At 42.9% G+C, this 12454-nt stretch overlaps 1 protein-coding gene across 4 annotated transcripts in view; it reads right to left on the bottom strand.

Moving 5' to 3' along the window:
- cep112 (centrosomal protein 112) overlaps positions 1–12454 on the bottom strand; it is a 126388-nt gene that overhangs the window by 25919 nt on the left and 88015 nt on the right. For all 4 annotated transcript variants that reach the window (XM_053443026.1, XM_053443027.1, XM_053443025.1 and 1 more), the window contains exons 21-22: positions 11266–11496; positions 640–702 (exon numbers count right to left, since the gene is read on the bottom strand). In XM_053443026.1, coding sequence (XP_053299001.1) covers positions 640–702; positions 11266–11496 — 294 coding nt within the window. The remainder of the gene's footprint in view (positions 1–639; positions 703–11265; positions 11497–12454) is intronic.

The following is a 12454-nucleotide window of genomic DNA, read 5'->3' as shown; positions in this document are numbered from 1 at the left end:
ACAGTCGATGATAAATCACTTCCATTATTGGAGATATTGATGTTTGAACAGATGGAACAAATAAATGCAGAAGCATCAATGTGGATGCATCATCGGCACTCAGAATTCTAACAGCTCGCTATTACAGTGCAAGTAGGCACTACACAATGAACAGTGCAAGGTAGAGCAAGCAATGTGTGGATTTTAAAGTAGCATCAATTGATTTGTGGTCACTTGGGGGCTACTAACTGATTCAGGACACTAGGAAACACCAGCAGGTATTTCAAGTTGTGTTTCAACTTACGAATGAAAGGTTAATATTTGCTGACTATTATCTTTTTGATATCACACAGGTATTGGATTAATTGTTGATATGAAAACATGGATTCGTGCAGCTTTAAGAGCAAAAAAGGGAAATCATAAAAAACCTCATGCCAGATATTGGGAGTGTGTGTCCACGGTCTTGTGCAAATGTGAGATGCTGCATATCTGCTTCAGGGTAAAAGGCAGGGTAACTTGTGTGTGTGTGTCTTTTCATGTGTGCTTCTTCACATTTCCCATCAGTACATTTGTGCACATTTTCAAACTGTCCCGTGGAAAAGGCAGAATATAAAATGAAAGACGGTGGGGAAAAAAGGTAGAAAGGAGAAAATTGATTACCTGGGCAGACTTGGTGAGCCTCTGACTGTACTCCTTCTCAATCTGCTTCAACCTGCTGTTGGTCTGCAACAAGAAGGGAGAGGAAGGTGTGAGGAACAGATATGCAGACAGACGGATAGACACACACAAAGAGGGCAAGTTGTGAAATTGAATCTTCTGTTAGGAAATGCACAGACACATCACCTTCCCAATCTGCCCATGCCTGCTTGCACACACAGGCTTGTGCACCCACACACACACTCACAATGACCTCTGCCTCTTGGCAGGGTCCCTGTGGCCCCTTGGCATATCGCCAGTCCCAAGGCTCATGTGTGCCAGCAGGCCGCGACAGGCATGGTGCACAGTGGGCACCACCCTACTGTCTGATGCACTGCCAATAATTCATCACTTAACAAGAAGGGGGGCAGGGGGAATTAAAACTTTGCTGCCAATTAGCTAAAGGGAGAAAAAAAGAGGTGTTCGGGAGAAGCTGGGAGACAACACAGTGAAGACAGAGTAGAAGTGAGTGGAGATTGTTGTTAAGCGTTTATTGGGGACCGCTCATCTCTTTGTTTTGTGTTGTTTCTCTATGGGAAAGTAGCCAGCTGGAAGCAAAGACCGCGAGTTTCTCATACCAGATCGGTCTCCTTTCAGCCGACTGTGTTGTAATGCCAGAGTTTCAATGAGGGGCTGAATGGTGGAGTGAGATAATTAGGTGTGAAGTGCTGGAATTTGATGGTGATGTCGATGGATACACAAGGTCCAAAAACTATTGTTGAGTTTCGGCAACATTCGGGCGAGGGGTGGAGCCTGGGTAGAGCGTGCAGGAGGCAGGACATAACGTTTAATTTCTACTGTGGAAAGCACAGTGGTTTTGTTTACAGCACATTGATACTGGTGCCGTCCAGAAAGCTCTTGAATCTCTTTGCTTTTTTCCCAATATGAAATCTTCGTCTGCGTCTTCCATGTGTACAGCACATATTTTTATACTTTTATTCTACATCTGTTGCGTATTAGGGCTGGCAGAAAAAGTTCTGAAAATATCTCAGGATTCAGCTTTAGAGACTCGGAAAATGTGTGATATGATAAGCAATAAAGTTCAATGCTGTCTTTTCCATTCAAGTTAATCTCTGTCCTCAAACAAATTACTATAAAGATTTGACACAATCAATGCAGAGCTTTTTAAAAAAACTATATTAATATGCATAAAACCTGATTTATACATAAAACCCACATACAGACTGATCCATGCAGCCTGTACACCCACGTACAAAGACACACACGCACACACATCTAGCTTGTCCTGACAGCCACTGACAGACCGACAACTCACTAACAAACACGGTTTCATTGAATACACCCCCCGTAGCCATCAACACCTGAGCTTCGTTTGGACTCTGCACCCCCGTTCAAACACTTCCTGACAAACACCGCCGTCCGCTCCGAGCGGACACACCTGTCACCACAGAAACACAGAGCCATCACCAAGGATACAGGCCTGTCTTCCTACGCCAGGACGCTTTGAGTGGCGGCCCGCTCGTCCCTAGGGGCCCTATAGCAGCTGATGAGAGAGGGAGAGACAAAGAAGGGTGTAGAAAAGGCAAGAGAAAGAACGGTGTGTGGGAGAGGAGCGCAAATGGAGCCCTTCGATGTTTCTTCTTTACAGCTGACACGTTTGTTCCCTTTAATGCTGCAGGACTGCTCAGTCTTGGCAAGAGCCTAGCTCAAGTGACACTGGGACAGTTAGTGTTTAGAATAGTGGGCTAAACCTGCACTGTCTGGATTTGGCTAATTTTCTTAGAAAAAACCCTCAAAATAAAATGGCACTATTAGAGGCACCATTCTTTTGATTTGATGTTATATTTGTAATTAATATTTCCAAATAAAAGCAATGTGGCTCTGTAGTGAAAATCAGCATCCTCTCTGCGTCTGACTGTGGGGTAATGAGGTGTGTGTGACTATCTACTGAATATGACTGAGTTCATATGTGAGCGTATTCCTGGAAACATATGGCCATATTTACATGCAGGCGTGTTCAGATGTTTCATAAAAACATAAAGAGCTTGCTACTAGCCTATTCCTTTTACCGACAGTCACTCAGGGGAATTTGGCAGGAAGCGTTTTACAACATCATCCATTATAGAGCTCAAGCATCTAAAAACACATTAAAATGGCTGGATATCGATGAAGATATGGATGGTACAAGGAAGGAAAACAGCCAAACAAGGCTGTGACAAATACAAAGGCAAAAATCTGAGATAAATTAAAAGCCCACTCATAAGTGTGTGTCAGTGCGAGTGTGTGTATGTGTGTGTGAGCAATTTCAAAGAGACTACCTGTGCTCTGCCAAAGGCATTTTCGTGCTGAAGGCACTTTGAGGCTGTATCAGGCTCTTCAATCGCCTCTTAATCCTAGCAGTGTGGAGTGCGGCTGCTTTGAAGTGTGTGTATGTGTTTCTGCATGTGTACAGGGTTTGCGTGTGTGTGTGTGTTTAAGAGAGTGGAAGTGAATCTGAAGGCAAGGCATGCACCGCTTACCAGAACTTAATTAATAATCTACAGTGGGAATCAGGCCAAACACACACAATCTTAAAAAAAGGAATGACGGGAGTGGCAGAATGAAGGGTGACAACTTCCCCCCTCGCCCTCACACACAACCAAACACACATACACCCATACACACAAACTGGCTTAAAGATATGCACACAAGTCACACCTCAACAGAGACGATCGACAAACAGGATACATGAGGTGCAAACAAACATCAATAGTTTTATCTATAGCTATTTGGAAGTGAGATTGTGTGAGTGAGAACGTTTGTGCTGTGTCTGGTTCCAGCGGTCTTATTAAAAAAGCATTTTCCAGCCCTGGAACAAAATATTGTCTCCATATGGCTTTTTCTACGATATGTTTCCAATCATCTCACATTGCATAAAAAGCAGCCATGCTTTTTGGAATTGCCCTAAAGCTGAATTCAAAAATCAGACTAAACTCAATACTCGGACAGGACATAGACGAAACACGATGTGACCGGTGAATGGAAAAGGGGTAAGAAGGGTTTTAAACCTATAATATGTAACTTGTAAGTAACGTCAAGAAGCTGTGTGGGATCATGGGAGTTGTTATCCTCACCTCAAACGCCAAAGAAAATGTACCAGACATTACTCAGGGGCAAATCATGCTCACAGATAACGCAAAGTATAAAGGTTTTATTCACGTTATGAAACAAGTAGTCGATTATACAAGTGACCAATACAGACAGCCGACTGGCTAACTGGCTAGCAGTTCCTCACACGTCACTTGCCGCAAAAGTTATAGCAGAGACGGGCAAAGCCACGAGTAAAGAGGATAAAATGCAAATAAGAGACGACCAAAATGAAACACTCGGTTACATTGAATAAAATTGGGCATTTCTCTGCGTTTGAACATTGGTTCGAAACAATTTGTATAATAAAAGTACTCAAAAAATATATAATTTAGCTCTAGTTGTTTTTAGACAATTTAATCAAGAATTGCTACATTTTACATCTTTCGGGTGAAAATTATTCTCACAGCACATTCCCTTTATAGTGTTTGGTAGTTTCACCATGCACACAACTTGCTGTGTATCCCACTCCATGCAGCCGACTCGCAGGGTTAATTTCTCCAAAACAAAGCACAAAACCGATTTCAAAGAGAAGCTTTTCCCCATTGCTGCGCCAAAGCCTTCAGTTTTAGTGGCAGCAGTATTTGTAAGCATTCAAAATGATTCTCTGTTCACCAACGCATGTCTCTCATAACAATTTCAGTTCAATCTGCCAGCGAGGGAGAGCAGGGAGATGTTAGTTGCTAGTTTGTCTGTAATCATTGCTGTCTTGCTGTGCTCGCCTGTGTATCCGTGTGTGCAAGAGAGAGAGTTTGTGCTGTAATGACAAGAGGCTTTATTTCCATTTCACAGTTTGCCATCGCTGGCTGTCAGTAGTGATTCTCTTCATCCCTGCTGCTCAGTGTCAGTGCTGCATCACACACAGTACAGAAATAATGCATCATGGGCACACACAGACAGGCATACACAGATAAACATACATCAAATACACATACACACGCACACACACCATAACAAATCTTCAGTGATTACACACTCAACCAGCCAGTTCATGGTATCAGAACCCCAATTACATCCATTACCATCAGTTTGAGTGGGCTTAACATTTAGCACACATCATAAGGTCTAGAAATAAAAAAGCCTTGAATACTTAATGGAGGGAGTTTCTTGTAACATACGCAGGTGGACAGATGTAGCAGTCTCACTCTCCATGTACGGAAAAGTTCCCAAGTTTGACTAAGATTTTTAACAATTTAACTTTTTCAATTGGTCGTTGAACTTTGATTGACCCATGACAAAAAAAAAAATCTGTACTTCTAGTTTTCTGGCTGGTAGATCTCTCCTCCTGTCTATTTATGCCTCCATCCTTCTTTTGATCAACAAGTCTGCCTGATGTTCAGATCAGGAACTTAACCCCCAAAAAACAGAGCCCATATCATGGTGTCCCACTTAAAAACTCAACTTCAAACCAAAGTGTAATCTATAGCGTGCAACAAGATGGGAGCTGCCTGATGCCATGTTTTAATGCGATTGAGAAAGTGTGTCGCTTCCCTCCCTCCTCTTGGATGACTTCAAAAAGTGAGCAAGGGAGCTGTGTGATGTTTTTTTGGGACGGCAGATCCTTTACTTTGACTCTTTCATGTGCTGGGTGACTCACTCACTCTCTCTCCCCCCCCACCCCCCGTCTCTGCCTCTGGGCCCGATGGTGCACTGAGGAAACGAGGAGCTCACATAGGTCTGGGCATGCGTACACTCGCACAAACACACAACATGTGTTCACACAAGAGCACAGTCTCCAGCGCATTAAAATGCTTTAATGTGTGATTGTGCATCCGCTATGATGTAAACACACTTGCAGCAAACAAATTCCGACACAGAGCTCTGATAATCTGAATGCCCCCGCACTGAATATCCTAAACTTTACACCCTTTCTCCTCTTAAATCTGATTCTCCGCTCCCTTTCCCCCCCATCTCTTTGTCTCCCAGTTAGTCTGTCAGTGAGGTGAATGTGAGCCCTCTTTGATCATCCCTCAGCTTGTGTTTCTCTCCTCCTCCTCTAATCCATGACCGACTGAATAATGTGATTTGGTGTATCTCCAAATGGCAGAGGACCAACCTAATAAGTCAGCAGTGACAGGGGGCAAGGGAGAAGAACAAGACGTGGCTATGACAACAACAATGACAACAACCTTGTACCACCATCTTCTGGCAAAGAGATAGAACAGTACCCTCACTGTGGGAAAGTATTTGGGATCAAAGCTGGTGTGTACGGACTGATACGGATGTCATTTTGTAATCTTTCTGCTCATACAAAGATTTCTGTATACCTTCGGGAAGATGAAAAATATCCTCTTCATTTCAATAAATGATCTCATGACCTTGAGGATATTCTTCTTGTCTCAATAAACTGATAAACAAACCCCAAACCGCTTTCTGAAGAGGGAAGATGCAAGCTGCAAACAAGTGTGGTGCAGTGTTGTGGAGGGAGTTGTAACTTCTGTGGAAATTTAGACCAATCTGCTGCGCATGTTTTTTGCACTAAAAGCGCTTTGGGTGGTCCGTTCACAAGTGCACAGCCCCAAAATATGAATGTGAATGCAGCAGGAACACACAGAAGACACATTAAGATCCAATCAGTCAAACCACATTGAGCATGGTCAGAGACACATGTGTCCACACATGGGAAATTGTGTAGATGCGTCTCCAGCCACATAAAAAGACCGTCTCGTCAGCTCTGTTCATAGCACAACAAACAACAGTTATATACAGATAATTTTCTTGTGCCAAACAACTTAAATGAGGTTTTGAAGTCTGATGTACCAGAAAGCAGCTGCAGTCGTCTACCCCAGCTGGGTCCCTGAGCACAAACAAGTTTTTCAGTTTGTAGCAACTTGCGATGGTCGCTTAGAAAGGAGTGTTTTATTTACTTCTCAGACAAAATCAATGTGTGTCGGGAGATAAAATCTGCTCAGAGACGATCATTTGAGACATGAATGAACTGCAAATCCTGTCAACTGAATCAAGATCTAAGGGAAATATCTGGATTGTAGATTCAGATCTATAAAGGGCAGCGATGCTCATAATCTAAATAATCCCCACAAGTTAATCTTACCCAGTAAACTTTTGATCATATATATTGGTTATTGTCAGTTTTGATCTGCTTGATTCCTGACATTTTCCAGGGGGGCTATAAATGAGAACACAAGGTGATATGTCAGTTGCTCCGGACATTTGGTGGAAACCTTCCTGCCCATGTGAGAATACAGCATATAAATGTCAGCGAGTGAGTGTGCGTGCCGATAATGTTTCTAACGCTAAAATTTAAACAATTATAAAGAGTTGCCGTACACATAGAAGATGCCAACAAAAACATAAACTTGGAAAGACAACTAAATTCAAGAGCTGTTGTCGAGCAGGGCCACCACTGGTGTAGTTAACAAAAACATGGGACCTCTGCAATGGAATTTATACTTCATGTCATGCCTTTGACATTTAGTACCCAGGTGCCACCCCTCCTCTAAAAGGTTCCAGAGATCCAGATATGACCCCAAAAAATCTGCTGCTTTATTTAAACTCTGGAAAACGTCTGGACCCCCAATTTTTCCTATCTGGAAAGGGTTTCAAAGAAACTGATTGGTGCCAAAGAATATTAGCACCTACAGTACCTTAGAGCAGTCCTCGATATCTGAAAGGTTTAACATAACAAGTCGACACACTCAAGAGAAAAGTCCAGTTCCAGTTAGAGGACAAATCTCATACATTGTCTGAGCCGAACTAACTTTTATTGGGAAAACCTCTACGTTTTTGAAAGAGCTTACACTATCTCCTCGAAGCCTAAAGAAGAGACTGAGTGCAAAACAGAGGCCTTCAAACCTGAGCTCTCTATTGCACAGCTTGTGTGTGTGTGTGTATTTGTATGTGAGTGAGCGCCTTCGTGGCTCTCATGTCTCGATAATCACGTGGTGCATGGCTAGCGGGACACTGGTGGTGCTGTGACACAGGGAGCACCGATTGGCTACTGCATGCCAAAAAGATGATTTCTCATTGGCTGATGTTTGCCCCCAGGTGTTTTTTTCACACTTGGTTATGGTTTGATCAAATCCCCTGTCCATTCTATCTGAGGTTAAAGTAGGTGTGCGCGCACACACACACACACAAACGCTCATGCACAAACATGAACTGTATTTCAATCTCAGTGAGGTCACTCATTGACATAATGCATTTCCTTGCCCCTGACCTTAATCCTCAAAACTACATGCCCCAACTCCAGCCCTTACCCTGACCTAAATCTAACCCAAACCATGACCCTAAAACCAATGCTTCACCTTCATACAGCCTCTCAAAGGATGTGTCAGAAAGTGACGATGGGGCAAAATGTAGGTACTCTACAAGGTCGAAATGTCAAACTGGTCCTCACAAAAATAGAACTATAAACACATGCACACACAAGCAGTGGCCTAGGGAATCATCATATTTTTATTTAATTCTGTTTAATACATTTTTTAAGCACAGTCAATGGGCTGCTTACTACATTATACGCAGATATACCAAGTACACCTAAGTATGCACTCACACTCTCTCTCTCACACACACATACGCACTCATGGACAAACACACTCACAGACAAACACACAGGTCAACACAGACAGACAAATTTGCAGATCTAATCTCTCTCTCTGCAGTTCAAAGAGCCGCGCTTTTCAGACGGAGAGTAAATATGAATTCAAGGTTCCAGACGTTATTCAAGCCTCCTGATCTTTTGCTGCACACGTCTCCCATCTCTAGTATTGACAAGCAGTGCGAGGTGAAGAGGCTCAACACAAAGGCCTTTTCTTTAATAACCAAACTTTTAATTTTTAACGTGTTTAATATGCTGCTCAGCATACAGAAGTGTGTGTGCAGTGTGCACATGTATGGGTGTTGTTCCCACACTTCCTCAAAGCTTACACCTGATTCCTGGTAAGGCCGACTCTTTATAGGAAGCCCTAATGTTCTAGGCTTTGCCACAACTTGAAGGAGGAAGGAAGGACGGGGGGAAAGACAGATGGACGGTGGGGGTTTTGGAGGAGAATAAGAAAGTTAGATAAGGAGGTGGTGTGGGTGAGAGGCAGGATTCATGCTAACTGTGGCCCAGAGATGAGGGTTTTTTATCAGGCACAGAGGCAGCTTCACAGACCCCTCAGTGGAGCACAGAGATTGGGAGGTCTGTGCACATTCATTCTAACCCATGAAAACACACACACACACACACACACACGTGCACCAGTACACATCCACACACACACAAAGTCACCCCCACACCTGCTCAGCCTACCTCCAACACTTTTCCTTCCCACTTTTCTTTCTGTTTGGTGAAGCTCAAATGTATAGAACTACCCTAACATCTGATTTTATCTTCTCTGATATTCCGTATCTCATTATTTTATTCCAACAGCTCCAACTGTCTACTCTTAAAACATCCCCCATCTCTCAGTATCCCTCTCTGTCTTTCCTTTAAACGCTTGAGTCTTTGATGAGAATCCATTCATGGATTTAATGGATTTCTCTGGCCTTTTTTCCAGGATCTGGGCGATGTGTTCAAAAAAAAAAAAAAAAAAAAAAAACTGGCCTGCCCAGCTCTGCTTCTGAGAGCACAGTGGACTGCAGAGGACAGCATTTCTGTCTGCATCAAAAGAATGAGACATTTTCAGCTTACAAAACAGGGTGAACAAGTCAATATGGATCTGAGGCCTGGCTGACTTCAATCCCATGTGAGCCCCAAAAAAAAGAAAAGAGCGATGAAGTCGTGAAACTTTTCACTGCCCACTCCGAAGTCAAACTTGGAGTCAGATTTGACAGTAGAAAAAATTGAGAAAGTAAGATGTTCAACCTTTGGTGAGTTTTTTTAGAAGCTTGCACTTTCAGCTGACATAAAAAGGATGGAGAAATCATTAATCTCTTTCACGAAAAAGCAAAACTAGCACATTGGCGATATCGTTATTGGTCTAAGTTCAACATTTATTCTCACTGCTTTGAATCCACTCCAGATTCCCTGACAACTGCAGGTCCTTTTCAACATGTAGAGAAAGAGAGAGAAGAGAAAGGAATTAAAGTGTGACAAAAAGATAAAAAACTTTTAGCTTCAAAACTGCCTTCACGTCCAAAACGGACCGGTAGGAAATAGCGTAATTTCTTCAAATTAAGAGTACTCTGTCATAAGGGCACTCTTTTCCTTGGATCCCTCTCCCCTCAGTACCCTTAGTTCTGTGCACCATATGGAGCCAAAATGGCTGCCTGGGTGCTTCGGAGGTCCCTGCATTCCGGGGCTAATGCTGCGCAGCTGGCGTGGGATGGTGTCTAATGAAAAATGCTCTCTTTGATGGGCCCTGCCGAGGGATTAGGTTCTGATCAACACCACCTTAGGTCAGCTTCCTGCTAGACCAGCACAAGATTATGGGTGATTTCCCAGCTGTGGGGCCAGTTTCCGTCGTGGCGAGGAGAGCAAATATGACACAGAAAGAGAGAAAGAAAGAAAAAAGAAGGGACTTAAATGAGGAAGTTTTAATTGAAGCACTTCCTGGTTCACCAAGATAGCAAAAAGCAAAGCTGTATAAAGCATCTACTGAAACGCTGTGGGATCTCCTCTATGACCGACCCTTAAGTTCACTCCTTCAGTAGTACACATTTAAAAAATACACATGATGCTAAGTCGGTCAAAAAGACTGAGTTTCTACAAAAGTACTTATACGAAAGTACCTGTAGTGTAGATTATCTTATTCAACTCTCTGTTTTTGGATCTAGAAAGAATATGTCATAGTAACACGCAGTGTTTTAATTGGTGTTCAGCACGAAATACCTCAATAACACTGAGCCATCTGTCGGTGCTTCTGAGAACATTAACTTCTCTGTGGTGGCATGACAGAGTAGCAGATCTCTGCTACGGTGGCAAACCCAGGCAAGCCTACCTCCCCTGGGAAAGGCTCTGGCTCAGTAGGTAAAGCGGGTCGTCCACTAATTGCAGGTGGTAGTTTGATCCTCCTGTCCACATGTCTAAGTGTCTTTTAACAAGACATTTAACACCCATTGCTTCTGATGATCAGGTCAGTGTTGTGCATGGTTAGCTTGCTGCCATTGGCGTGGGAGAGCGTGTGTGTATATATGGATTGCAGGGGAATTGTAAAAGCCTTTGGATAAAAGCTTTATATAACTAGTCCCACTCATATATACAAACAGGATCTATTTTCACTGTAAACACTGATATATATATATATAAAGATGAAATTCTTCAGATGTTCTCTGACAAATATCAATCTGAGGCAGCAAACAGTGGAAGACAGAACAACTTTGTGAAAGGAGGTAAAAAAACAAATATTTTCAAAAAGCTTGAACAAAATATTGCAACAACGAGGTAAGAAAACACTTTTTAGACTCTAGTTACAGGGTGACCCCTGCCTCCTTGTGTACTGCTAAGTATTTAAAAACTGAACCTGATGGATAGAACTACGTAATAGCCTTTTCTCAATCCCAGTTTTCTTCAGTATTGGAAACTGACCACATGTCGTCTTTTATTAAACCTTCACTCACCTTTTCCTGAGCGGCGTCCATCGCCTGCAGGTGGCTCCTCTCGAGGTCACTGCGGATGTGTTCCATCTCAGTGCGGAGTCGGTCCAGGGCCGCCTTCTTGTCCAGGAGAGCCCTCTGCTTTTCCTCCTCCCGAAGCAATGCCTGCTCTGCAAGCTGCTGCTTATGCTGGGTGATGGCCGCCTGGATCTCATCGCGTAGACTTGACAGCTGAGCGTCCAATTCTGAAATTGTCTGCAAAGAGAAAAACACAGAGATGTTCAGTGGATTCAGGTGAGTGATATTAACTAATGCCATGCCGGCATCAACCCGTCTTGTGAATTATCTGGCGGGATCTTAAATAATTGATCTGACAAATACAAGATAGACGAACAGAAACAGGAAAAGATGATCTGTCCTGTGGAGTGAAAATATAGGAATAAATATCTCCAGATTACGTCATTAATTGCGTCAACTCCTCTACACCAATAATTTATAGTGATGACACCACAATCAGATCTTAAAAGTCCTTATACTTTTCTGGAGTTTTAAGTTTAAAAAAATCACTAAGCAGGTGTAATTGTGAAGAAACCATCTCACTGTAGTTTTACATCTGCTTTCTCGTGTAACTATAAAGATAGTTGCTCGGAACGTTTCACAAACATGCTCAAATGTGTCTGTTGTCCCTCTGTGAGGAAGTTGCTGCTGCGATGGCCTGACCCTTCCCTTGACCTCCCTTTTGAACTGCTCAGCCTTGAATTTTCCCAGAAGAGCCCTTTATTAGTGCTGCCAGTGAAAGTCAACAAAAGAAAGCAGGAATGATAACGACTACTACCGCACAGCCATTGAAACACCAGGAGTTAGACTGTCCCGACACGTGCAATGAAGTTTTATCTCAGGGGTGGGGGGGTTAGGGTTACACTTAGACTGTTCAGACAGAACTGCATCACTTAGGCCCTGTTCCGACATGGTATAGTGGACACAAGTACAACAGTTCCCACCTGACATTAGGATACTGCCTGATAAACTCCTGGTAAGATCTAATTTCCTCGCTCTATAAGCAAATAAACGTGTGTCTAATTTTTTAACAGAAAAAACTAATTCTGTTGTTTTAAGCCAATCTGACTATACAGATGTATCAGTTGTGAGTGTGTGACGGTAAATGTATTTGCGTAGCTTTACAATGAAACATTTCCCCCCTTTAAAATATCCA

This window comes from Pleuronectes platessa, chromosome 16 (assembly GCF_947347685.1).
Source record: "Pleuronectes platessa chromosome 16, fPlePla1.1, whole genome shotgun sequence".
Classification (NCBI taxonomy): domain Eukaryota; kingdom Metazoa; phylum Chordata; class Actinopteri; order Pleuronectiformes; family Pleuronectidae; genus Pleuronectes; species Pleuronectes platessa.
Note: the sequence above shows the minus strand (reverse complement) of the source record. Positions and strands in the feature narration are given on the sequence as shown.